Raw genomic sequence first — 23,279 nt, 5'->3', positions numbered from 1 at the left:
TGATTCAGCTTGTTGAGTATGAGTTTTAAATGAAATGAATGTGAATTCCAAATTCTGTGAGTGAAATGTTCTGTTTTTGCTGTTGTTTGTGTTTGTTTCTGTTGTAAATCATGTGTTTGGGAGATGAAAAGACAGGTGGACTGGAAAGTGTTGAATCTTCTCTCCTTCACATCCATATAAACTCTTCGGGGACAGTTTGAGAGAGTGGGTGGTTGGCAGGTGCTCTGGTGTGGTTTGCTCCTTCTTTCCTATAAAAAGTATATCATCTTTATCTCCCCTCCTTCTTTTTTGTGTTTGTTACTCTCTTGTAACACCTCTAATCTTCGGCACTTATATGTCCTTATTGTGTTGCAAGTGCCGTAAAACTCTTACTAAAACAAAACAGTATGAGAAGATATTCATCTAATAAAACTTTGTTTCTACACATCCGTTCCCAAAGGTTTGACAAGGAAGAGAGAGATGTGGATTCAGACAGGTCTCAGATGAGCCGTTCCATGTCTACTATCTCTGCTTCCCTGTCTGCTGACAGAGTGCCTCTGACAACCCCAGAGCTGAGCCCAGAGCTACAATTGAGCCCTTTACCACTGCTGAGTCCCACGTCTACCACAACGCCTCTGCTGGGTGCCTTGTCCTTCACCATCATCCCAGCTTTCTCGGAGAGCTGCGCAGCAATGAAGACTCTCCTGCCTTGCCAGGCTTTTGCTCGAGAATCAGGAGCGACTAGTGAGTATTAATCCAATGGACCCTGGTCTCCTGAGCCCAAAATAACCTGTCCTCTGGCTTCCTGAGCAAAAAATGCTGACATGGTTACATGCAAAAGACGCAAAAGACTATTCAAAACAGTTTTCTCTTCCATGAACTGCTTTGACCTTTACAATAGTTACCACAAACCTACAAGTCCTTTTAACGTCATTTTTCCCCTTTTTATCCTTGTACGGACTACTGTTCTATGATAGACAAGCACACACCAATAAATCGGTGATTAGGGGCAGGGGAAAATAACCCGCACACCGATATTCCTGGGTTTGTTGGGTTAAGACAAAAATACAGTGGAAGCTTTTAAGACAGCCATCCATTGTTGAGGCGAAAAATGGCCATCCAAGATAGATGGCTGTCTTACACAGTAGCAATACAATGTAAAAAATACACAAGGGAGAAAGTAGAAAGTGGCCTTTTGTTCTGGTGTCTGTCATAAACAGGTGGTCATTAGAGCTGGTTCAGCTGTACCTGTATATAGAAAGAAGTGTTCTGACAAAAGTCCAACAGGCTTTGGGTCTCAACACACATGCTGATTTTGAATGCGAGTGAGTCCAATTTTGTTCTTTATTTCCGGGAACACTTTTTTAGTTTTGCTCACATCTGAGTGTCCTAAAGTGGCCAAGTGCTCTCATGGCTGCCAACCATTATGTTAAAAAACATGTTAAGTTCATTTTTGGGGGTCTGAGTACATCAGTACGTTTTTGTGTTAGAAAAATAGCTGCGGAGATCTCTTTTTAAAAAATACCCCTCCCCCCAAAAAAAACAACCCCAAACTGTGCAGCTCTTACCTCTTGCTTGACCTCACAGTACTTGAAGACTTGTTAAAAAAATTCCACACTAAAGGGGTATGGGGCTTGAAATGTCTGCTTATGTGTGTATGCCGTTGTGCACAATACTGACCAAATTGAGCCATGTCAAATCACTCAACTCAAAGCAAGTGTATTAAAAAAGAAATTGTGAAATCAGTTGGACTTGGCTGTCTGTTAAGAGTGAGGGGTCTTCTTTGTAGTCTTGAGGGAATGCTATGTATTAACCAAAGTAATTGGGTGGCTGGTAGGAGCTCTGATGTGGTTTGCTTCTTCTCTCCTATCAAACATCGACCGTCCTTATCTTTTCTCTTTTTTTTGGTGTTTTTACCTCTCTTGTAACACCTCTAATCTTTGGCGCTTACATTACCTAATATTGTGTTGCAATTGGTGTTAATTGCTTACTAAAACAGAAACAAATGAAAGTATTTTGTGCATTCTTTTTGTACAGCTCAGAACCTCTATGACTACCGCAGCGGATGCCTGCTGAAGCTTGTAGTCAACATGGACACCATGCTGGAGAGTTTCCGGAATGCCTATTGGCAAACACGACTGGCCATTCTTCACTACCTCATCCTACATTGCAAAGATGTTCTGGCCATCCGGAAGGTAAGTTGCAACAGTAAAATAGTGCTTACACCTTTGATGATGGGTGGTTGGCAGATGCTCAGGTGTGGTCTACTCCTTCTTTCTTGTTAAACATCTATCGTCCTTATCTCTGCACAGACATAATCGTTTACACAGAAGGAGAGGTGAGAATGGTCAATGTTTGATAGAAGAGAAGGAGCGTACCACACTAGAGTACCCATCGGGTACCCAATTAAGTCTTTAAAAAAATGCATAGTTCGAAAATGAGATAAAACCCTGGTGATGATGTAAGTTAAAGAAATGGTCACGGTTGTGCTTTTTATGGGGAATAGTTGCTTTTGCTAAAGAAAGGTGCTGAGCTCAGACACATGTCATTCCTTCTAATTTTCCAAAGAATAAAAGCCTATTTGCTCATTGTCATCATCAGAATTGAGACCTTCTGACTATTTGTGTGTCCCTCCACGCACTCTTGCATGCACGCGTGCACCGCACGCACGCACCGCACGCACGCACACACACACACACACACACACACACACACACACACACACACACACACACTCACACTTTCTTTGCGTAAAGTATATAAGTTTATAAATTTTATCAAATGTGTCACATCTAGGTGTTCGAAGTCCTTTGTGAGAATGTGACCAATGCTGAGATCAACACAATGTTCACAGAGTACTTAGTTGGTGAGTAGATTCTCCTTGGACTGCCTCTATAATTGTTTTTGTGCCATCGGTGCTCATAATGTGACTGCTGTCCGTCTTGTTGTTTTCTTCTTTGCCTCGTGAAACTTTACTATACTTTACTTTTCCGATCCAGCGGCCATCTGAGTTCTAGCCCTTCGGCCTGTCAATATGGCAAAGAATTTACAGGTTTTTATCTGCTGTGTTTTGTCGCTGTATAGAGTATTTAGGATATCAGGAGAGGCAGGGAGGTAGGTACTACGCAGGTCGCTAAGCGGAGGGCAGGTGAAGAGGTGGTGTGATACTGTTTCCTCCTGGCAATCACCCAGCGGGCAGTCATGTCGGGTATCCTTGCGAATCCTCTTTAGGTAGGAATTCAGTGGGATGTGTAATGCCTTGTGAAAGAAAAACAAATCAATTTGCTGTGCAACATATTTTTACGACTTCTTTTTGAATTTTTTCTCATGTAATATTGTGTGTTTCTGTGATGGAACGTTTAAAATATTTCTGGAAATAAAAAGTTAAATGAATGTGAACTTTTAAGTCTGTGAGTGAAATGTACTGTTCTTGTTTGTTCTTGTTGCTGTTGTCAGTCTAAAAGTTCATGTGTTTGTGACTCAGCTCGGCCCTAACAGTGCAAGAGAGGGAAAAGGTGGTGTGAGAGAACGACGCAGACAAAGAAGGATGAGTGAGAGGGAGGGAGAGAGGGGGGAGTCAGTGAGAGAGAGAGAGACAGAGACCGAGAGGGGGGTGTGTGAGAGAGGGGGAAAGATGGGGGAGTGAGAGATGGAGTGAGAAAGTGCGATTCATTTGTCCGACTCAACTTGATTTTATTCTCTTTCCTGTTGTTCAGCCTCAACCTTCGCGGAGATGAAAAGACAGGTGGACAGGGAAGTGTTGAATCTTCTCTCCTTCACATCCATAGAAACTCTTCGGGGACAGTATGAGAAGGTATTCAGAGAGAAAGTTAAGGTTTTGGGCTGTAAGAAAATACTTATAATTCAAACAATTGCTGTTTATACAGTTTCAAGAGTTTGTTAAAAAAAAGATAATATCTATTGTGTTTGAGGAACTGTTGTTGAAGATTGTAACTTAAATGTGCCATGCCATCATTGTTAATTTGCTAGTTTTGATCTTTCTGATTGTTAAATACTCTTTTACAGCAAAGTGGACTGAGGTGAATGTAATAAAGGACTTTTCCAATGAATACAACATCCTGTTCAGCACAACTGAAAGTCAAACCCATGATCTACTGCCTTGCATTACGAGAACCTATTTGTATCAGAATCTTACAGTTTTTTGTCAGAGATGTCTTTTGCTCTGTTTCGACAAGATTTCATTTTAAATATGATTTCTTTTCTTCAGAGTCCTTCAGGGGAACGTTTGGCTCACGTCTCATACTCATCCCTGGAAATTGTTGAGCTGAACAAACGGCCAAGCAGAGAGCAGAAGAATCGGTCAAACGAAGACTTTTGGGATACCTTGATCCGGAGACTGAGGTCAAGACACACAGAGATGCCTGCCAAGTTCTCGCATGATTCGCTGATGAGGCAGTACCGGCAAGCCGAAATGGAAGAAGCTCTTGGAAAGGTAAGATGATGCAGGTTATTGATATCAGAATGAAGTTGCGTAGGAAAGGAATTTCCTAACTGGAGTTTGTCTCTTCAATTTTTTTCCCTCCCGTTATTTCTGTGTTTTGTTGTATAGGCATAAGAAGCTTATACTTGTTGCCACATTTAACATCTGCATGTCTTTATACTTTCCCAAATCCTTTTTTTTTGTGTTGACAGTGAGGGGAGTTTGATAAATATGTTTAAAAAGAACAAGATTGCTTAAATTAAAAGTTTCAAAGGAAAAAAGAAATGTAAATGATGGTTTTCAAGTCCTTACAATTTACAAGATGAAAAACAGACAGCTGTTGGATCATTAGGTTTTTGCTTCCCCAGACTGTGTGGGACTCAAGGCATGTTCCAGATTCTTTCTTCGACGGAGTCTACACTTTGAGGGTCACTGAGATGCCTCCTGGTCTGAGAAAGAAGTCTTCGAGAGACAGTGACCACAGCGAGTCGTCCAGTGGCAGGCGGAGCAAAATCGACGCTGTGCTGGGGCAGGCCCCTCTGTTCCTGCAGACCAAGATCACACAGGAGTCCCAGATTTTCAAACGAAGGCTCTCAAAGATGGTGAGTATCGATGAGTTGTGGCAAACATACTGCTTAGGCTAAGTTTTCTTGTAAATGAGAAAAGGGTTTGTAGACCTTGAATAATGTATTTCTTTTGGTAAATGCGCACTTCAAAGTCTCCTTTTGCTTGATTATATCTATGCGTAGTCAAGGTCTTATACGAAGAGAGACCATAACCAGACCTTTATCATTATTGTCCTAACTCTGGTAATGAACTTTGACTAACAAAAATGTTGTGAAGAAAAAGAATGTGTTAAGATGAATCTAAGACACAGTAATGAAAAACTATCTTTTTCTGGTAAATAAACAAAATGTGCCCCTCTGACACCCTGAAATGTTATGAGGACCATTTTTCAAAGCTCTCTACTTCTTCTATCCATTTTTTACTTTGTTTCCAAGTGTATGACATTAGATTTTAATTTGATATTTAAAAATACATTTTTTCATTCTATTATCTCTCCTTTTATCCCTTCAATATAATAAATTATCACTGTATTCCTGTTTATTAATCTTTATTAACTGATTTTTCAATAAGACAGAAGATCACCTCACAAGCCACTTGAGCAAATTCTTGAGAAAAGAATCTCGGTCTAAAGCCAAGAACGTTGCAAAAGAGTTTTTGTTTTGTCAGGTAAGAGTGAACTGCCAAAGAAGGCTTTTTAGATTTGGTTCTGTTTGTTTTTTCCTAACTTTTTTATGAAACATCCTGTCAAAAGTGTCATCATCACTTAAAGCTATTTCTGTTGTTATCATCATTTTCATAAGCCAAATTTAAATTTTATTAATTTATATTCCAATTTTGAGAAATGAGTTTACATTTCAAAGTCAAAACTAGGGGCATATGATTTTTCTAATTAATTAAGCCAATATGATAATTTTGATTGAACACTTAGACTACTGGTAGGAGAGAAAAAGAGCTGGAGCTAGGAAAGTTGTCAAAAAGTATTAAATGCGTCAGCATTTGTTTTCGAGTCACTTAGTGATGAATAATTTACTTTTTCAACTGTAGAGCCACTGCTTATGCTTTTGTATATTTTGCTTAGAGTGAATTTACCTGATGAGATTATTGTTTCTCAGAGATATCACACTTTAAAGTGGGCGCTCATATGACCTGTTGAAGTTGCGAGCACCGTAAAACTCTTACCAAACTAAAAACAACACTTATGCAGATTGACTTTATCAGCGTCCTGATAATTCTTAGTGCTCTGTCATGAAAACTCTTTCTCCTATTACTGAACTAAAAGGGAGTAGACTTAGAATCCTCTGAAATATATTTTTATAGAGAGTTTGGTTATCTTTGGCTTTGTGTTGTCATTTCTATAGCCTTTACCCTGGGCCCTTGTTTGCTTGAATTTTTACCTTTGTAAAAAAATATTTGCTTTCGACCTCTGCTCTTGGTTGTTATACCTGTAGCCATGTGTTTGTTTTATGTCATGTGGGCCAATGGCCTTAAACACTGAATAAAACACCTATCTACCTAAAAAGAAAAATACCGATAGCCTTTATCATTTTACCTTTAACCTTTGCTGTGGGTGGTTGGTGGGTGCTCTGGTGTGGTTTGCTCCTTCTTTCCTGTCAAACATCTACCATCCTTATCTCCCCTCCTTCTTTTTTGTGTTTGTTACTCTCTTGTAATACCTCTAATGTTCGGCACTTATATGACCTTATTGTGCTGCAAGTGCCGTAAAACACTTACTACTAGACTGTCTGTAATCTTTGCTCTCAGGCCAAAGTGTCGAGACAGCTGTGCCATCTCATCTGGAGTCTGCGTGGTCAGAACCTGTCTCATCAGCTGGAGGACACACTATTGCCCAACCTGTAAGTTGCCGGCGTAGCTACACTGCCGTAAGCTGACAAAACACCTTTTTTTCTTCGGGAGCAGTTTCGAGAAAAAGAGTTTTTTTTGCCAGCGTAATCATTTTAAAATAGAGTAATTCCAAAATTTTAATTCTGATTTATTCAAAAACTAGTCATGGTTTCAATTTGATTTTTTTTCATGCAAGAAGGGTCGCTGATCAGGCTAGTGCACGGTGAGGAAAGCAATGATGAGGGTAGCTGATCAGGCTTTTGATTTAGCAAATAAAAGATTTTGGCTCCAAAATGAAAAAAGGCATTTTGGTAGCTTAGGGCAGTGCAAAGATTCTAGTTTCTCTGAGCAATGAGATGACTTTTAATTGTTCATATCAAGGTTCTATGCCTCCAATATTTTTTTGCAGGTGTTTGGAGGGCTTCGTTGGTGGATCCTACTTCTTTATTTTCCCTCTATTGTTTCTGTCTGTCTGTCTGTCTTACTTTTTCCCAGCACTAAAGGACCATTATTGTGTCGATGTGCTTCTCTTTACTCAAACAAACAAACAAACATCCACTATTTTTTGTTGGTTCCTTTCTTTCCATGAAATCGAGAAAGAGCTGTGTGTACCTTTTCATTTCAAACAAAAAAGAAATGTGCTTCTCTTTATTCAAACAAACAAACAAATCTTTCCTCCTGTGTTGTATACATTAGTGGTTTTGTGTCTCGTCTCCCGTCAGACAAGATCCTGGCACAGATGAGGAATACGAGCTGTTTCAGCTGTACGAGAGGCTGTACCTGACAGCCGGTGACATGGGATACCCCTTGCCTCCAGGTGAGTGTCTGGATGTCAGGACAATCTATTTAACTGTATCCGTACGCCGTGTTTTACTATCGTATCCATACGACGTGGGGAGCTCTGTGCCACCACTTTACAAAGAGGAAATTTACTCGTTAATCCGATGCGTACACTTTGCATAGCAGTCTGTCAAAATGATTTTTTGAGAAATACTGAAAGTTTCAAAGAGATCTTCGCACTAGAAGTATTCTAAAATATGAAGAATACAACCCCGGCGGTACAAAATGACCCTTGGGCGTATGGATAGAGTTAGTCTATTTCTACTACCGTGTGGGTTCCCTGAGTTTAGATATCAATGTGGGTGGTTGGGGATGCTCTTGTGTGGTTTACTTTTCCTTTCCTATCAGTCATGTATCATCCTATTTTCTCCTCCTTCTTTTTTGTGCTTTTTACTATCGTGTGACACCTCTAATCTTCAGCACTTATATGACCAAATTGTACTGCAAGTGCCGTAAAATGTTTACCAAATCAAAAAATATTGTTTTTACCTTTGGGACATGCTTGACTATCTCAACAGGCATTTGAAAGGCTGTTTTTTTTTGTGTGTTTTAAAAAAAAAAAGTTTTACAGCACTCACAATTGCATGTAAATTGCTCCTTCTTGCCTATCAATCATCTGTTGTCCCTATCTCTCTTCCTTCTTTTTTGTGTTTGTTACTCTCTTGCTTGTAAGATTGATAGTAAAATGTTGTAAAGCTATTTATGAATCCTAGTCGAAAACTCACATGTAAAGTTAATGGACTGCTTTGTGCAAGACTCCGCTCTGCCATACACCCTTTTGAAAAGTGACTCGCAACCAATGAGGTTATATATAATACTAGAGGTCACAGCAATGACGTAGCTCATGTCAGACATGGGGACCTTCTTACCCTCATCGGCATAGCTGGTGTGCCCCCTTTTACATGAGCAATCAGAGCCCCCGCTCCCCACATCCTCTAGTATATTAAACACCGTCCTGCCCTCATATTTCAGTGCAAGCTTGTAGATTTCCTCCTAAGACCGTCAAGATGCCTCCACGTGAGACTCAAGAAGTACTCACCCGTCTGTTGAACTGCGGGCGCATGTCTTGCCCTTGAGGTTGAGCGTCCCAGGGTGACATACGCAGCCCCTATGTCGTTTATGTGGGTGACATCACTGTCACAAACTCTAGTACTAAATATAACCTCTTTGCTCACAACAGAGTCTCTCACTGAGCAGTCAAAATGAATTTTCTCTTTCAGGACAATGTTCACATTTCTAAATTAATTGTTGCTGCCGAAATGATATAGTACTATTTATTTTTGGTCAATTCCTTTTATCAAAGAAAATAATACTGTTCAAGTGCATAGATCTACTCTGAAGTTTTATTAAAAACAGGTGCAAAAAATTTGAACAAAATCAGACATTTCTTTTTTCCTCTCAACTTCTTTATCCCTCAGGTTTCTCAAGTTTCTTCACTGCACTAGGGTTTAAGTGTTTGGAACTTCAGTGAGTTTTTTGTTGTTGTTGGAAATGTTTTGTTGTCTTTGTGTTTGTATGAAGAGTTGGTGTGGATATGTATGTGGAATCTGTGTTTCTAGCATCCAATTTTAAAAACTCTTGCATCATTCTTTGGAGAATTTTGTTTTGAATTAGATATGTAAAACTTCAGTCTGATTTTTTAATATAATTTTGTAATTGAGCATAACAAGACCAATGTAAGTAATAAGACTAATTTAAGTAAGCACTGTTTTGTTTTGTTTTGTTTTTTAAAACAAACAAAAAATGACTTGGACAATTATGTTTTGACCATGATGTTTTTGTTTCTGTTTCAGTCTGTTCTTCCAGTATGTGGACAATCATGTTCTGATCCTCACCCCAGATTTTATCCTACAAATGCTGGATGGTAAGTTTGACCATTAAACTCTCTTTATGGTTTAGACAATTGTAGGTTTGTTGTAATGACCATGTTGTATATATCTGAGAAAAATCCCCAAGAAGTTTTGGAAATAAGACAAGTTCAGTGCCCCCTTCCTTCTTGACATATTTTATATTGAATTGTTTCCTGGTCGGAGAAAGTATATTGAATTGTTTAAGCTTCTTCTGTAGGTACCACAACCTCCCGTCCTAGATAGTTCAAGTGGTACAGGGACAAAAAGAGGTGTTTACTAAACTATAGTTCTGATTTGTGTTCTGCAGTTCGAAATGGGCCGAAACATTGGCTCTGGTCTGCTTCTGATTAGACAAATGTGTCCGTTTCGTCCTTAAAGAGTTAAGACAAACTGATACAAATCATTGTGCCAAAGCTGGAGTGTCTATGTTCGATAGTGTAGGACATATTTGACAATAACTTGCGCCACGAATTTATGACTACTATAGCTGTAGGAATTCACATCACCTTGTCATCCCTTTCCCCTCCTAGGTGAAGAACAGTCCTGTTACGCCGGGCCTAGTGGTGCTTTTCCTTATTTAAACACCATGATTTGGTAGAGTGAGCTTCTCAGGCATGATACAAATGTCCTGTGGGTGGTTGGCAGGTGCTCTGGTGTGGTTTACTCCTTCTTTCCTATCAAACATCTATCATCCTTATATATCTCTCCTCCTTCTTTTTTGTGTTCGTTACTCTCATGTAACACGTCTAATCTTTTGGCACCTATATATATATGCCTAATTGTGTTGCAGATGCTGCTTACTAAAACTAAACAAATGTCTTTTTGGTCTCACCAGATCTCCCCGATGACGCAGACGACGAAGTACCACAAATCAAGTTTCAGGTCATCTCCAGATTACAAAAGGTAATTTTCTTCACTTGTCCTTCCTATGTAAAAGGTAAGTTTTTTTTTGCTTTTAATGGCCTTGTATACAAACGATGACCTCTGGACTCAGTGTCCATTATAAGATTGTGGTAAGAAAAACTGAAGACAACATTTTGTTCGATGTAGTTTTTTGAGCTGCTTGACGTAGAACTGGAGAAGTCTTAAGTGCATGTTACTGATGAAGAAGTGGGCACGTTATTGATCTGTAATGAATTTAGCTGGAAATGCTTTTTCTATTTGTTATCAGAAATTTACTGAGACATGTTCAAATGAGGCTGATCCGTTTTTGGAGGAAAGAAGATCAAAGTTTTTCTTTTGAAGGGTAAAGAGCAGAAGCAAGCTAGTACTACAGTTATATGCTCTTCCAGCTCAGTGATCTCCTGCTATGGAAAATCATTGTCTCTACATCAGTGCAGATCTTTTCTCTCAGACTGTTGAGAATAAAAGCTTTTTTTTTCTGTACTTTGCTGATGTTTTCTACCACCTCTGCAATCACTCAGTTTTGATTGTGTTATATCTGTTGTTTCATCTTGTGTTACATCTGCTGTGACTTATAATGAATTCCTTATTAAGAAAGCGAGTACCTTTTTTCAATGGTGGGTGGTTAGCAGGTGCTCTGGTGTGGTCTGCTCATTCTTTCCTGTAAAACATCTATCGTTCTTATCTCTCTTCCTTTTTTTGTGTTTGTTATTCTCTTGTGACTAATCTTCAGTACTTACATGGCCTAACTGTGTTGCAAGTGCTGTAAAACGCTTGCTAAAAACATTAAGTTTTTTCAATGCTTGAAGAGTTGATATTTGTGCTGAAAGTATGACAAGTTTTGAATTTTGATCTTGTTTGAGATAGCTGTCTGAGATTGGTTATGCTCACTCACTGTCTAATCACAGAGTTTTGCTGAGGAGTGCTTTGAGCGTTGGAATCATCCAATCACACAGCAGCGAAAAGCTCGGGAACAGGTGGCGCAGATCCTTCTGCGTGGTGAGTCGATGTGTCGGGGGTTTCTATTTTTAGTCCTTATAGCTCTTCAAATCGTGTCTTAATTCTCAGTACATCAGTATTCTTTGTAGTATTGTATATCACTTTGATATTATTATGAGTCTTGTCAGACTTTAAAAGAAATTTTGATGAAGCATGAATTTTTTTTTTCCGAGGATTTTAGCTAAATATGAGTTTTGATATTGCTTTCATTTCTTCACTCATTTCATAATAGTAGGCTCTATGGTTTTGAAAAGGAATATAAATATTTGTATATAGTGTAGTGTGTAGTACCGCTATTTTTCATTTCTTGTTCACTGAGATACTGTACTTTATTATGTTCCACAATTTGTAGCACTGCTTTTGGTTGTGGCATTTCGCTGCTTTCGTTCTGGTCTGCTTTAGCCTATGGTACTTCACAGTCTGTCTGCATGCAATGTCTTGATGCAAATAGCACTTTTGGCTCACATATATTTTTTTCTTTCTATTCTTATGGGCTTTATCTTGATGAGAGGATCTTTTTTTCAAATGCTTCTACAGTTTCAATCAATTTTTTGCCACTTCAACGCTATACAAGGACAATGCTCTTTTTGCTAACAATATATTATCAAACTTTTCCAAGACGACCACCCATTGTAGGGGAGAAAAGTGGTCATCTTAAACAGGTGGTTCTCTTGGACAGTGTCATTTTCACATGGGGAAAAACGCGAGGGGTAAGCCGTAAGTGGTCGCTACAAGTTCAGGTGGTTGTGTTGGACAGGTGGTCATTAGAGCAGGTCTGACCTGTCTTTTACTTCTGAAGTACAATCTGTTCAGAGACCTATTCATTTTTTCTCATAAAGAAGATCAACAACAGATCCCCCAGAAACAAGATGGGAAAATTATCGGAAAAGAGTGTATGAAATTTTGAAAGTAGGGGCCTTAATTCATAGCAATTTTGTGTGACTATACATATGAGACTGTGGATCATCACCTGTTACAATGCACAGCCCTAAATGACATCAGAGCTACACTTCTCCCTCCGAGACCTAACATTGACAACACACTCTATGGAACATCACAGCAGCTGCAGCAAACTTGCACTTATCACTACATGGCATTGGACAGAAGGGCGAGAGCTCAGCTGTTGCTGGATCGATAGCAACAACAACAATATCAAATCACAGCAACCTTTTTTTTATTATTGAAGTCTTAAAGCCTGACTTGTAATTAATATTTACAAACATACACACACTCTCTCTCACTCACACACCACCACACACACACAAACACACACACACACACACACACACACACACACACACACACACACACACACACACACACATACACACACACACACACACACAGAGCAGCAAAGCTTTTACTGTCCTACATACAGGGCACTGTGGGTTGAAGAAATTTGTAGTATCTTGAAAAAGCTTCAGTCATGTGACTATATAGGTTATACTCAACCAGTTATAATCAAATTTATAATAATGTTATCAACATTGTGAGTGGTTAGGCTACCAGAGGGGCTCTCGTGGCCTAGAGGTTAAGGTGTTGGCCTCTCATTCAAAGGTCCCGGGTTCGAATCCGGGTAGCGACCGAAAAATTTTCTTCTCTAAAATTGTCTCCTGTCCCCTCCTTTCCTGCTCTCCAGCAATGTTCTGTCGTCTGCTTTCTGCCCCCACCCCCTCACCTCCTTTGTTCCTTCCTCTGGGCTCCTGACTTTCTGCAGCCTTTCTACTGCTACTCCTAGGCTCCTCCTTACTGCTGTCTTTCTGCCACACCCCTGATCTTCTGGTAGGAAAGATCTACACCTAGCCTTCTCGGACAAGGGTGAAAAATCTCGGAGGGCCCGTGTGCAAGTGTGCACGTTAAAGATCCCTTGGTGGTCTAAAATCGATAAGGGTAGGCTTCGGCCGCCACCCGAGCAAAATTCAAAATTTACTACCTACTGAAAATATAAGGTGTGTCCCGCGCGCTCATATGACCTTATGCAGTTGCGAGCGCCGTAAAAAACTTACAAAAAAAAAAAAAGAAGGCTATCAGACTGGTGATTGTGAGATTGTGGGTTCAGGGATTTGAGGCTCAGCTCAGTCTGATGTTATTTCTTTAGGAACGGCACTTTCCATGACTTTCTTATTTGACTCAGTCCTTTCAGAGGTAGACATTTAACTCTAAAGTCCCACGATACCTCTTAAATAACCTAATAGTGCTGATAGGGATGTTAAAACCTGTACTATTTCACATTTCAACATTGAGAAATACCTTAATTTGCAAACAAGCCAGATGTAAGAGTCTGGCCAAAGTGTCCCAAAGCAAGGATTCTTCCTAATCACTAAACTAACCAGCAGTTGAGATCTCGATAAGTAAAGTTACAATCTGATCATATTTGGTTTTTCATAACAACCAATTTTGTTTTTTAATTTAACTTTAAAGAAACCTGTCTGAAGTAATGGATATTGTCATATAGGTGGTGAAGTAGGTATGGCACAAAAAAAATAATGTAAATTTTTTAAAAAGAAACCCATGTGAAGTAATGGATATTGTTATATAGGTGGTGAAGTAGGTGCTGCACCTCTCTTTATTATTGTCTTGATGAGAGTGCAGGGCAAACTACTGAGCACCAAAAAAAATGTTTCAGCTCACACTGACCATATCAGCCATGGTGTTTCTCCTTGTCAACTCCTGTCTAACATGGTGACGGTTCAGTTTGATATCAGCTTTCTCTTTCGCATTTTGTTTTCTTCGTTCTTCTTTCTTTCTTTCCTATCAAACATCTAACATCCTAATCTCTTCTCCTTTTTTATGTGTGCTGCTCTTCAGTAACACCTTTAATCTTCGATACTAAAATTACCTATTTGTGTTGCAAGTGCCTTACAACTCTTACTAAATTAGAAAATAAAAACATGTTGTTTTAAACTAACAACTATTTCAACACTTCTTCTCCTTAATGAATTTAAAACGAGTGGCCGTTTTTGCAAAAATGATGGGAGCTGTTTTGACTGACGTATCATTCATGCTGAAATATATGATTATTTACCACCAATCAGTATTGGATTGTAATTTAGAGGTAAAGCTTTATCAAACAAAACAACAGATGAGCCGTTTCTTTTTATATTGTACTTCTCTAATCAGGGACATCTCTTATTGAATTTAGTTGCAGTTGTACCCGTACAATTTTTCCCAAACCATACATATGGGCTTATAAAAGTCAACAGACTACTTATTTGTTCAATTGGGAAGTTCAAAGTTCAACAGTGTTTGAAGTTTAAGAATCTGTCACATATACCTTTATTCAGTTTAAAACAATACTCATCCGGTAAAATATGTTCTGTTTATATATAGTTTCAAAATGAAGTATTGATTTTTAGCCTCAGTGCTTAAAAAAGATGAGCAGATCAAATTACTATGCTGTCCTTCGTGTTCGCAGTTCAGGGTCAGTTCATAACATATCTAGTAAATACGGGTCAAACTAATTACTTTTTATATTTAGTTCAGTTGTACTTTACTTGTATGGGTTCTTCATGTATATTGTGTTTACTACGGTCAAAATTGTCCAAGACGACCATCCAAAATCGAGGAGAAAAAGGGGTTGTCTTAGATGGGTACAGATCTTACTCAGTGTCCTTATAATGTGAAAGAATTACAAAGTGGGAAATGGGAAGTGGCCGTTTTTACAGGTGATTGTCTTATACAGGTGTCATAAGAGCAGGTTTGACTGTATTTCGTGGATGGTTGACGAGTGCTTTTTCCTACTAAACATCTTTCATCATTATCTCCCCCTCTTTCTTTTCTTTGTATATTGCTCTTTTGTAACACCTCTAATGTTCGGCACTTGTATGACTTAATAGTGTTGTAAGGGCTGTATGACTCCTACTAATACTAAAACCAAACGAGAAGATAATGTTGAAAGAGTTAGAAACTGACATTTTCAGAGATTGAATAAGATTGAAAGGGGATCAATATGACATGTTTAAGATTCAGGTGAAACCCTGATTTATGGAAATCTAGATCGATGACAACAACAACATTAAGATCAATAACATATTACCAATCAATGGAAAGTGAAATGAAAAATTTGTCACGTGTTATTTTATGGGGAGATTCTAGTAATGTTGTCAACTGAGGAAATTGGCACTCATGGCTGTCACTGTGGCAACTTCCCTTGTGGAACATTTATTTATATCTGACTGTAAGCTGTGATATTTATTATTTTTAAGCAAGAATTTTCACTAAGGCTCTTTCATAATTGTTACTTTTGTACAGCGAGTTACAAGCCAGACAAACAAGGCTACAAATGTCAAAAGTTCATTTTTAAAAGGGATCCTTTTGTCTTGATCTATCTTTCTTTTGTTGCTTCCTCAAGCACTATTTGTCTGCTCAGACATATTAGAGACCGTATTAGAAACCCCACCAGACACAGGTCTGATCTGAAGCGTATGGGTTTTTTTGTTTTGTTTTGTCTGGTTTTTTGTGGGTGTTTTTGTGGGTGTTTCTTTTTGTTTGTTTGTTTTTCTGAACTTCATTTGCACCCAATTCACACCTCTTCCATGATTGTTTTGATCACGTTGATGTTACTTCTCACTATTGTGCTTTCGGTGGTTGTCACATGTTACAGGACAGCAACCTACTCCGATGGCGCCTCCAGATAGCGGGCAAGGTCAAGGTCTCACGGGTCAGGACTGCGTTGATTACTTTACTGTCTTCTTTGGCATATATCTTAATGATCCTGTCTGTTTTCTACTTAATTTGTCATTTTCTTCTAACCACAAATTTGACGCTTGTTTCATTTGTCGTTTTTGATGCTTTTTGTTTAACCCCATCCGTACGTCATGTTTTACTATCTTATTCGTACGACATGGGGAACTCTGTGCCACCACTTTCCAAAGAGAAAATTTACTCGTTAATCCGATTCGATCACTTTGCATAGTAGTCTGTCAAAAGGATTTTTTGAGAAATACTGAAAGTTTGAAAGAGATCTTCACGCTAGAAGTATTCTAAAATGTGAAGAATACAACCTTGGGGGTACAAAATGACTCCAGGGCGTACGGATAGGGTTAATAAAAATTAAACTATTTAGAACTCTCAGTACAAGTTTCCTTGTGACAATGTTGAGTTTGGAATAAATTTCAAGAATTGCAGACTGGCATCTGTGGTGTAGTGGATAGACGCTTTGCCATGGCATACAGAAGTTCGGAGTTTGATTTCCTTGTGAGGAGAATTTTGTGGAGTATGTCGGTCTATGTGCCAGGACGTTGTATCCCTTTCAGCCCTGTTTGCTCCTCATGGTGAAGGTCGAAGCCTGCCTTCTAAATTATCCTTATTGTGTTGATGGGGACATATGAACACCCACATTTTATAAAGAATTATAGAATATACATTTACGTTACTCCAAACTTATAATTTTTTTCACTTTATTTGGGTTTGTACTTCTAAAATTATTGACCAATCAGTCAGTGATATGAAAAAAGGTTCTGGGCATTGGTTTGAACATTTGATCAAGAAGAGAGTCTTTGACATATTGAAAGCAATATTCATTGTGCCTATGGAGCCACTGGAAAATGTTTATATCACAATTTTATCTTGTGGGGGATTTGGCATGCTAGATTCCTTCCACTCTTAGCTGTTATGGTGTATGCTGGCTTTAAATTTGTTTTTCTCATATTTAAGCATGTTGTTGACCTGTCAAGCCAGCCTTTGCTATTTCTCCATTATACTTATCCCTTGCATGCCGAGCTTCCTCCCTTTAAATTGAGCCTTCTTTTTTCCTATCATCCATGGTCCAATTTTGTCCCAACACACCTTCTGTAATTATTTCCCAGCTTCTATTTAAGATAAACCAAATTTTCTGCTTCATAAACAGCTAAAAACATGTTGAATAACCTATTTAAAATTCTGGCCAATCAAATAATTGGACACACCAGGCAACTAGTCACAAGCCCTTGTTTACTAAGTCAAGTTCTAGACATCACCTCATCTGCTAAGCTTTCGAGCAATATCACAGTTTTATTGAGAGACAGATCTCATAATTGCTCTTTTTAAAGGTGATATATTGTGATGCTTGTAAACAAAGATGTCTAAATGAAATTGAAGACTTGTTTGAATAAGTTTAATTTCGATAGTCTGAAAAGTTCAAATTGAATTGGACTTACTTATTTCTGTTAAGTTTAGAGTGTTATGTTAAGCTGTGGGCATATGTTTCAATTTTGTCACTCGTGTGTTGCAATTTCATCATAGATTTATTTATACATGTGTATCTTAACATAAGTTCATTGTCTTTTTTGGTCCAAATAATAAAATAATGGCAGAAACCAAAGGTTGTGGTAAAGAAATGACAGTTTATAGACTGTCACTGTAGTATGTAATACACTAATTATGAGTCAACTAAGGATTTAACGTGACATTTGAGGCACATCTTTGTTGAAAGGGGACAGGTTCTGATGGAATAAGTGATGTGGGCGATCGAGACAGACAGGCATTTGGTTTGGACTTTTTTAGAATCAGGGTCATTGGCGCAAACTCTTTTGGTGAAGGGCTGGGTTCACTTGGCCTTTTTTGTCTACAGCCGTTAAATTTTTTTTTTTCAAAATTATATGTTACAAAAGCATATTATGTTGGTTCTATATATATATGTTGTGCTTTTAATTTCTTTTTCTTGCCTTCAGTATGCTTCTCTATCAAAATGATGTGTTCATCTTTTATTCCTGTCCTACCTCTCCCCTGAAAACTCCCCCCACAAATATGTTCCAAACTATAATTATGGCTTGATGGTGATAGATTTTGTTGTCAGAGAGTAAGGGGACCAACTTTTTCTTTCATGTTTTCCCTGAAAATTAGGAAAGTGTTGCTTTAATTTATCTTATATGCTTCTATTTTCTTCAATTTAAGAACTTGGGTTTTTGAAAATAGGAATAGAATTTGTAGAAATAAATAGCCTTCAAGATAGGCAAGTTACCCTAAACTGAATTCATAGACCAGAAACATGAAAAGTAACCACACTCTGGATTTCTGCACTGTATCCATAGGCATTCGACGAAATTGCAACAAGCATATGACGATAATAGTACTAATATGACAAAATTGGAACAACTGACTATATGGCTATTGATAACATTATTCCTGAAGCACCATGTAATTTGTTGGCAAATCACCTGTTTTACTCCACAAAGTATGAAAGTTGGAATTTTGGATAGACATGAAACCATGATTCTGCATTTAATAACAGAAGGAGCATGAGAGATCAAGAAACGAGGTCACTAACTGAATATGATGAAACTGGTGCACTTTACCCTAGTTGCTGCTTTTGTATATATATGACAGTGTAGTATTTAAAATTGTAAAGTGCCCTAGAGAAGCTCCTAAATACTTATATATAAAAAAGTTGTGCATTGCAAATGTATACTGGCACAAAGCTCTGTTCATGACATTCATTCTATTGTCAGATATGGATAGAAAGATATTTCAAAGGGAGCAATGTGGTTTACTCTTGCTGTGGGAATAGAAAAGACGTCTAAGATAGAAAAATTGTTTCCCATTTACACTGTTCCCCGTTTTAATGACATTTTTTTCACTTAAGTTGTATAACATTCTGTTAACTTGAGTTTTTTTGGTTTTTAAAAAATTTTCTATCATCCTTTATGATTTTTGACAAGGAATGTAGATTTTATTTTTTTAAATGGATGGAGGGGTTGTTCAATTGAGAAGATAGTCATGAGTATCTCTTGGTGTTCTTTTTTATCTGTTTTGATTCTACATCATTGTCTGTTGTTATTCTTAGAAAATCTGATTTTTTTTTAGCAAAAAAAATATATAAATTATATGGGTTCCACCTCCATAAATTATGAAGTTTCTTCAAACTTTATTGCATCCCATCCAATGCCAACCTACCACATTAACTGATTGTTGGTGAGGAATTCTAGAACTCTTAAAAGAACCTGCTATTAACTTTTTGTCCAGGTCGGCAGTCAAAGGAGAGCAGCGGTCGTCATAGCACCGGTTCTGCACAGTACAGCACACCCTTCACACCACTCAACACCTTCATGAAGCATCTGGACAGTCTAGCAGCGAGTGAGTAGATAGCATTTCATCGACAAGCTCTTAGAATGAACTAAGCCCTGAAAGCAAAATTTTACAGGAGTGAGAAAAACTGTTTCAGTCTCTCAACAACTGTACCCACTTTATGTATTTTTTTTTTGTTTAAAAACATTTAGAACCTGGATTTGAACAAAATATTTCTTCAACACATGCAACTGAAACCACTGTTTAAGAAACTGCTCCAAAAAAAAATTCTGCATTTTGGGCTTAGTACATACTAAAAGCTGGCTGACAGTTTATGTATGTTTTAATTTCCCTGCCTACTGAACATGTTCGGGTGTTTCGTGGGTGGTTGAGCGAGGGCTGCTCATTACTTTTCTCTTCACCTTTCATAGTGCCCTTTTCTCTTTCTGGACCAGCGTCTGTGGTGTTGCAGTTAGGCACTTCACCATCGCACACAAGAGACCTGAGTTTGATTCCCATATGGGAGAAAAATTTTATGAGTATCTTGGTTTTTTGCTGGGATGTTGTTCCCCTTTCAGCCCAGGGTTGGCCTTGACAAGCAGGCGTGAAGCCCGCCTTCTAAACTGATCTAAATTGTGTTGATGGGGGTGTGAAACACCAACATTTAAAAAGAAATTTACTATCTGGAAAAATATTTCCGTAAAAAAAAACTATCTTTCTGTATGCAGCTACAGCTCACTTGATGAACTGATAGTGATAGGACTCTGGGCTGAAAGGATAGATTAAAGAAAAGAAGAAGAAAGAATCTTTAAATGATAATAATAATAGATAGCATTTATCTAGTGCTCTAACTAGTTCAAAAACGAGCTCTGAATGCTGTACAGCTGTTAATATTACCCCAGCAGACCCTAGAACACTAAAAAAACAATGTCAACTTCCTGGGGAATGCAAAACTTTCACAATGGGACTTCCGAACCTTTTCATAATTTTCTTAGAAGATGTGCTCAGCCCAACCTACCCTGGGATCAGGGAGTTTAGAAAACATAAGGAAAGACCTGATGCTTGCTGGGATTGAACTATGGCCCTCCGGGTTGACAGTGGAACACCATACTTGTTGAGCTAGTGCACCCCCTTAGAAGAAGTTCAAATCCACTCAAATTTGAGCCTGAAAACATATGTGCTTGTCAAACTTTAAAACCTATGCCGCACTTCAGAGCATGTGGTTATGTGCTACATATTTTAATGTTTTCACAGGGTGCTCTCGTAAATTGAGTTGTCATAAGCTTAAAGCTGGCCTTCTTAAGATTAAGTTTGGTGATTAATATTTTTGAAGACCAGTGATAAGAGAAGAATGAAACAGGGCATGTATCGCAAAAACTTTGAGAGGTGAAGTTATAATTGGACTGAACATATTGCAGACTTCCTGTTTATTGAGCTAGTATGGAGTCTATTTCTACGGCAAACACCAGTTTCAAGAAGACAATTTATTCCAGGCAGAGGTATTTTTACACTGCTTATTGTGTATATATTTGAATGTTATTTCTTGGAGAAATAACATACAAGTTGTTTGGTCATTTTAATCCTTTCTTTTTTGCTCCTCCAAGTGATCTTCTTGTTTCGTCCTAGATATCCCAACCAGTCGGCCCATAAACTACGACACTGGACTCATAGAAGATACGGCTTTGTACCACACCAAGACCAAGACCACCTTGGATATGTCCACAGTTAATTTTTAACCTGGAGCTGAGTGCTAAAAGTCTGGGCAGTAGTCTGTCCTTATCAGGGTGTTCAACTGTATGAGAAATGATGAGCCATTTGTAAGTTTGTTGAAAAATGGTATGACTGGTTGTGAAGCTTACCATAAAGATTATCTGAATTATTTTCCAAGTTCTATTCATGTACTTTGCCAGAAAAAGACTTATCCAGAATTCAGTATCCTATGCATTGTCCTCTTACGTATTGAAGGTATCTGTTAAGTAATATGGTGGATTTGACCAGGTCTATCAAGTCATCATCTTTGTAATGAAACTGCTGGGATCATAGAACAGATTTCATGGGAAGAGAGTCTTTGGAATTGCTTTATGATAAAACAGTATCAGTATGCAACTTATTGAATAGCTCTACAGTATAAACTTTTGTACATTAAATCTGAAAAAGAGTGTGATACACTTGCTAGAAGTTATGAAGTCTATGAAAGCACATCATTATTGTAACCAGAGGTGTTATTGTTGGCTTGTACTAGATCTAGTGATTTACCTCACAGACCAGGAGTCACCAAACTGTTTTCAAAGTGGGTTGTATAGCTGAGAGAATGCTGAGCACAGGCAGGATAATTGTTTCGTCTCATTAATGCTGAGCAAAAGTGTGATACATTTGCCAAAGGTAAAAGGCTATAAAAGCACTTTAAATAGGCACTGTAGGGTTCAATGAAAAGATTAAATTATTTTGGTGACCAAATCTTGAGCATACTACTATAAACGCATCTTCCAAGTTTTTATTTTCTGCATGGTGGCATAGCGACAGGCCAGACAAACTGACTTTGCGGCTGTCATAAACCAATAGCGCACCTTTAACTTAGTTGTTATTTCATATAGAGGTGATGCGAACTTATTTTCGATATGATCCATTGAATGTAATGTTAGAAATACTGAGAAGATTGTTTTTAAAGTTATTTTGGTCTAGTATGGACATATTACTTGAGGTGACATATATTTACTTTGGTCTGGCTTGGTCATTTTACTGGACATTAATGCCTATCCAGGGCCATTAATCTGTGAAGGGAAGTGGTGAGGAGGACTGCAGAAGAGCTCTTCAGATGAAGTCAATACCTGAACAAAGAAAAGAATTTCCCCAGACCCCTGTAGAAAGCCTGAGATAGAGATGAAAATGGAAAACTGCAGTGTCTTCACCAGACCTCCACATTACCCAAGAAGTTACTATTCTATGTATTATGTATGTTGAACATTGTGTTAGGGTTAGAGCAGTCCTTGTCAACCTTTTTATATCTAGTTGCTACTTTTGCCACCTGTAATTGGCTAATCTTGTTGTACCACCCACCTACGTGTATTTCTAAGTAGGATGATCGGTGGCTTAGTGATTAAGCTCTCAAACTGGCAACTATAAGGTCGTGGGTTCGAATTCCATCAGGGGTGTGGCATTGTGTTCTTGGGAAAGGCACTTAATGTGAATTTTCCTCACTTCACTCAGGTGGGAATGGGTACCTAGCTATAGACAGTGAAAGATATTGTCAGTTTGTTAGTGTTTGAGCACTTAACTCTTTAAACCCTGAGTTTTTTCCCCCAGTTCCCGCAGCATTTCTTTTTAGTCACCTAAACCTGGTGCACTATGTCTCATTATAACCGCAAAAGCTTGCCTCCAACTTGTAAATGGCGGAAACGAAGATTTAGTCATTACAAAAAAGGTTTGTTCTGGAATAGTTCCGGAAAACAAGCAAAAACTAACACTAAATAAAACGAAACAGTCGTCACTAGTAGTACTAGATGCTCCAAGCGTCCAATGGGGAACAAGGTTATTACCGCCGGATGCTCCCAGCGTCAAATGAAATGGGGTTTAAATAGTTAATCAGCTTCTTGCACTGTATGCTTCCCGGGAAGCTGAAAATGTTTCTGAGTGTTCTATGGTCTGCTGAGGTAATAATATAGTGTGTAAAGTGCATAGAGCTTGCTGTCAAGCGGGGATATGCACTATACAAATGCTATTTATTATTATTTTTCTCAAAATTAGCAGATATAACCCAGGGCTTGCCAGCCTGGGCTTGAGAAATGACGACTAAGTCTTAATGATTAGACTGTTATTTGCTGTTCTTCTATAATGTTGAGGTATCATGAGGTAAATTCAAATGAATCTCACGTCAG

The 23,279-nt window shown here is 38.3% G+C and overlaps 1 protein-coding gene across 1 annotated transcript in view; it reads left to right on the top strand.

Moving 5' to 3' along the window:
• LOC101852848 (gamma-secretase-activating protein) overlaps positions 1-22,598 on the top strand; it is a gene marked incomplete in the record, with an annotated part of 43,879 nt that extends 21,281 nt beyond the window's left edge. The window contains 16 exon segments of the mRNA XM_013082226.2: positions 440-723; positions 2,017-2,174; positions 2,776-2,845; positions 3,696-3,793; positions 4,208-4,432; positions 4,789-5,022; positions 5,558-5,653; positions 6,749-6,840; positions 7,552-7,646; positions 9,088-9,136; positions 9,463-9,533; positions 10,355-10,422; positions 11,331-11,421; positions 16,025-16,081; positions 19,363-19,473; positions 21,031-22,598. Coding sequence (XP_012937680.1) covers positions 440-723; positions 2,017-2,174; positions 2,776-2,845; positions 3,696-3,793; positions 4,208-4,432; positions 4,789-5,022; positions 5,558-5,653; positions 6,749-6,840; positions 7,552-7,646; positions 9,088-9,136; positions 9,463-9,533; positions 10,355-10,422; positions 11,331-11,421; positions 16,025-16,081; positions 19,363-19,473; positions 21,031-21,140 — 1,909 coding nt within the window.
• Between the last annotated feature and the right edge of the window lie 681 nt (positions 22,599-23,279).

The sequence above is a fragment of the Aplysia californica genome, unplaced genomic scaffold, assembly GCF_000002075.1.
Source record: "Aplysia californica isolate F4 #8 unplaced genomic scaffold, AplCal3.0 scaffold00164, whole genome shotgun sequence".
Classification (NCBI taxonomy): Eukaryota; Metazoa; Mollusca; class Gastropoda; order Aplysiida; family Aplysiidae; genus Aplysia; species Aplysia californica.
The sequence above is the reverse complement of the archived record's forward strand: the minus strand, read 5'-3'. Positions and strand labels throughout refer to the sequence as shown.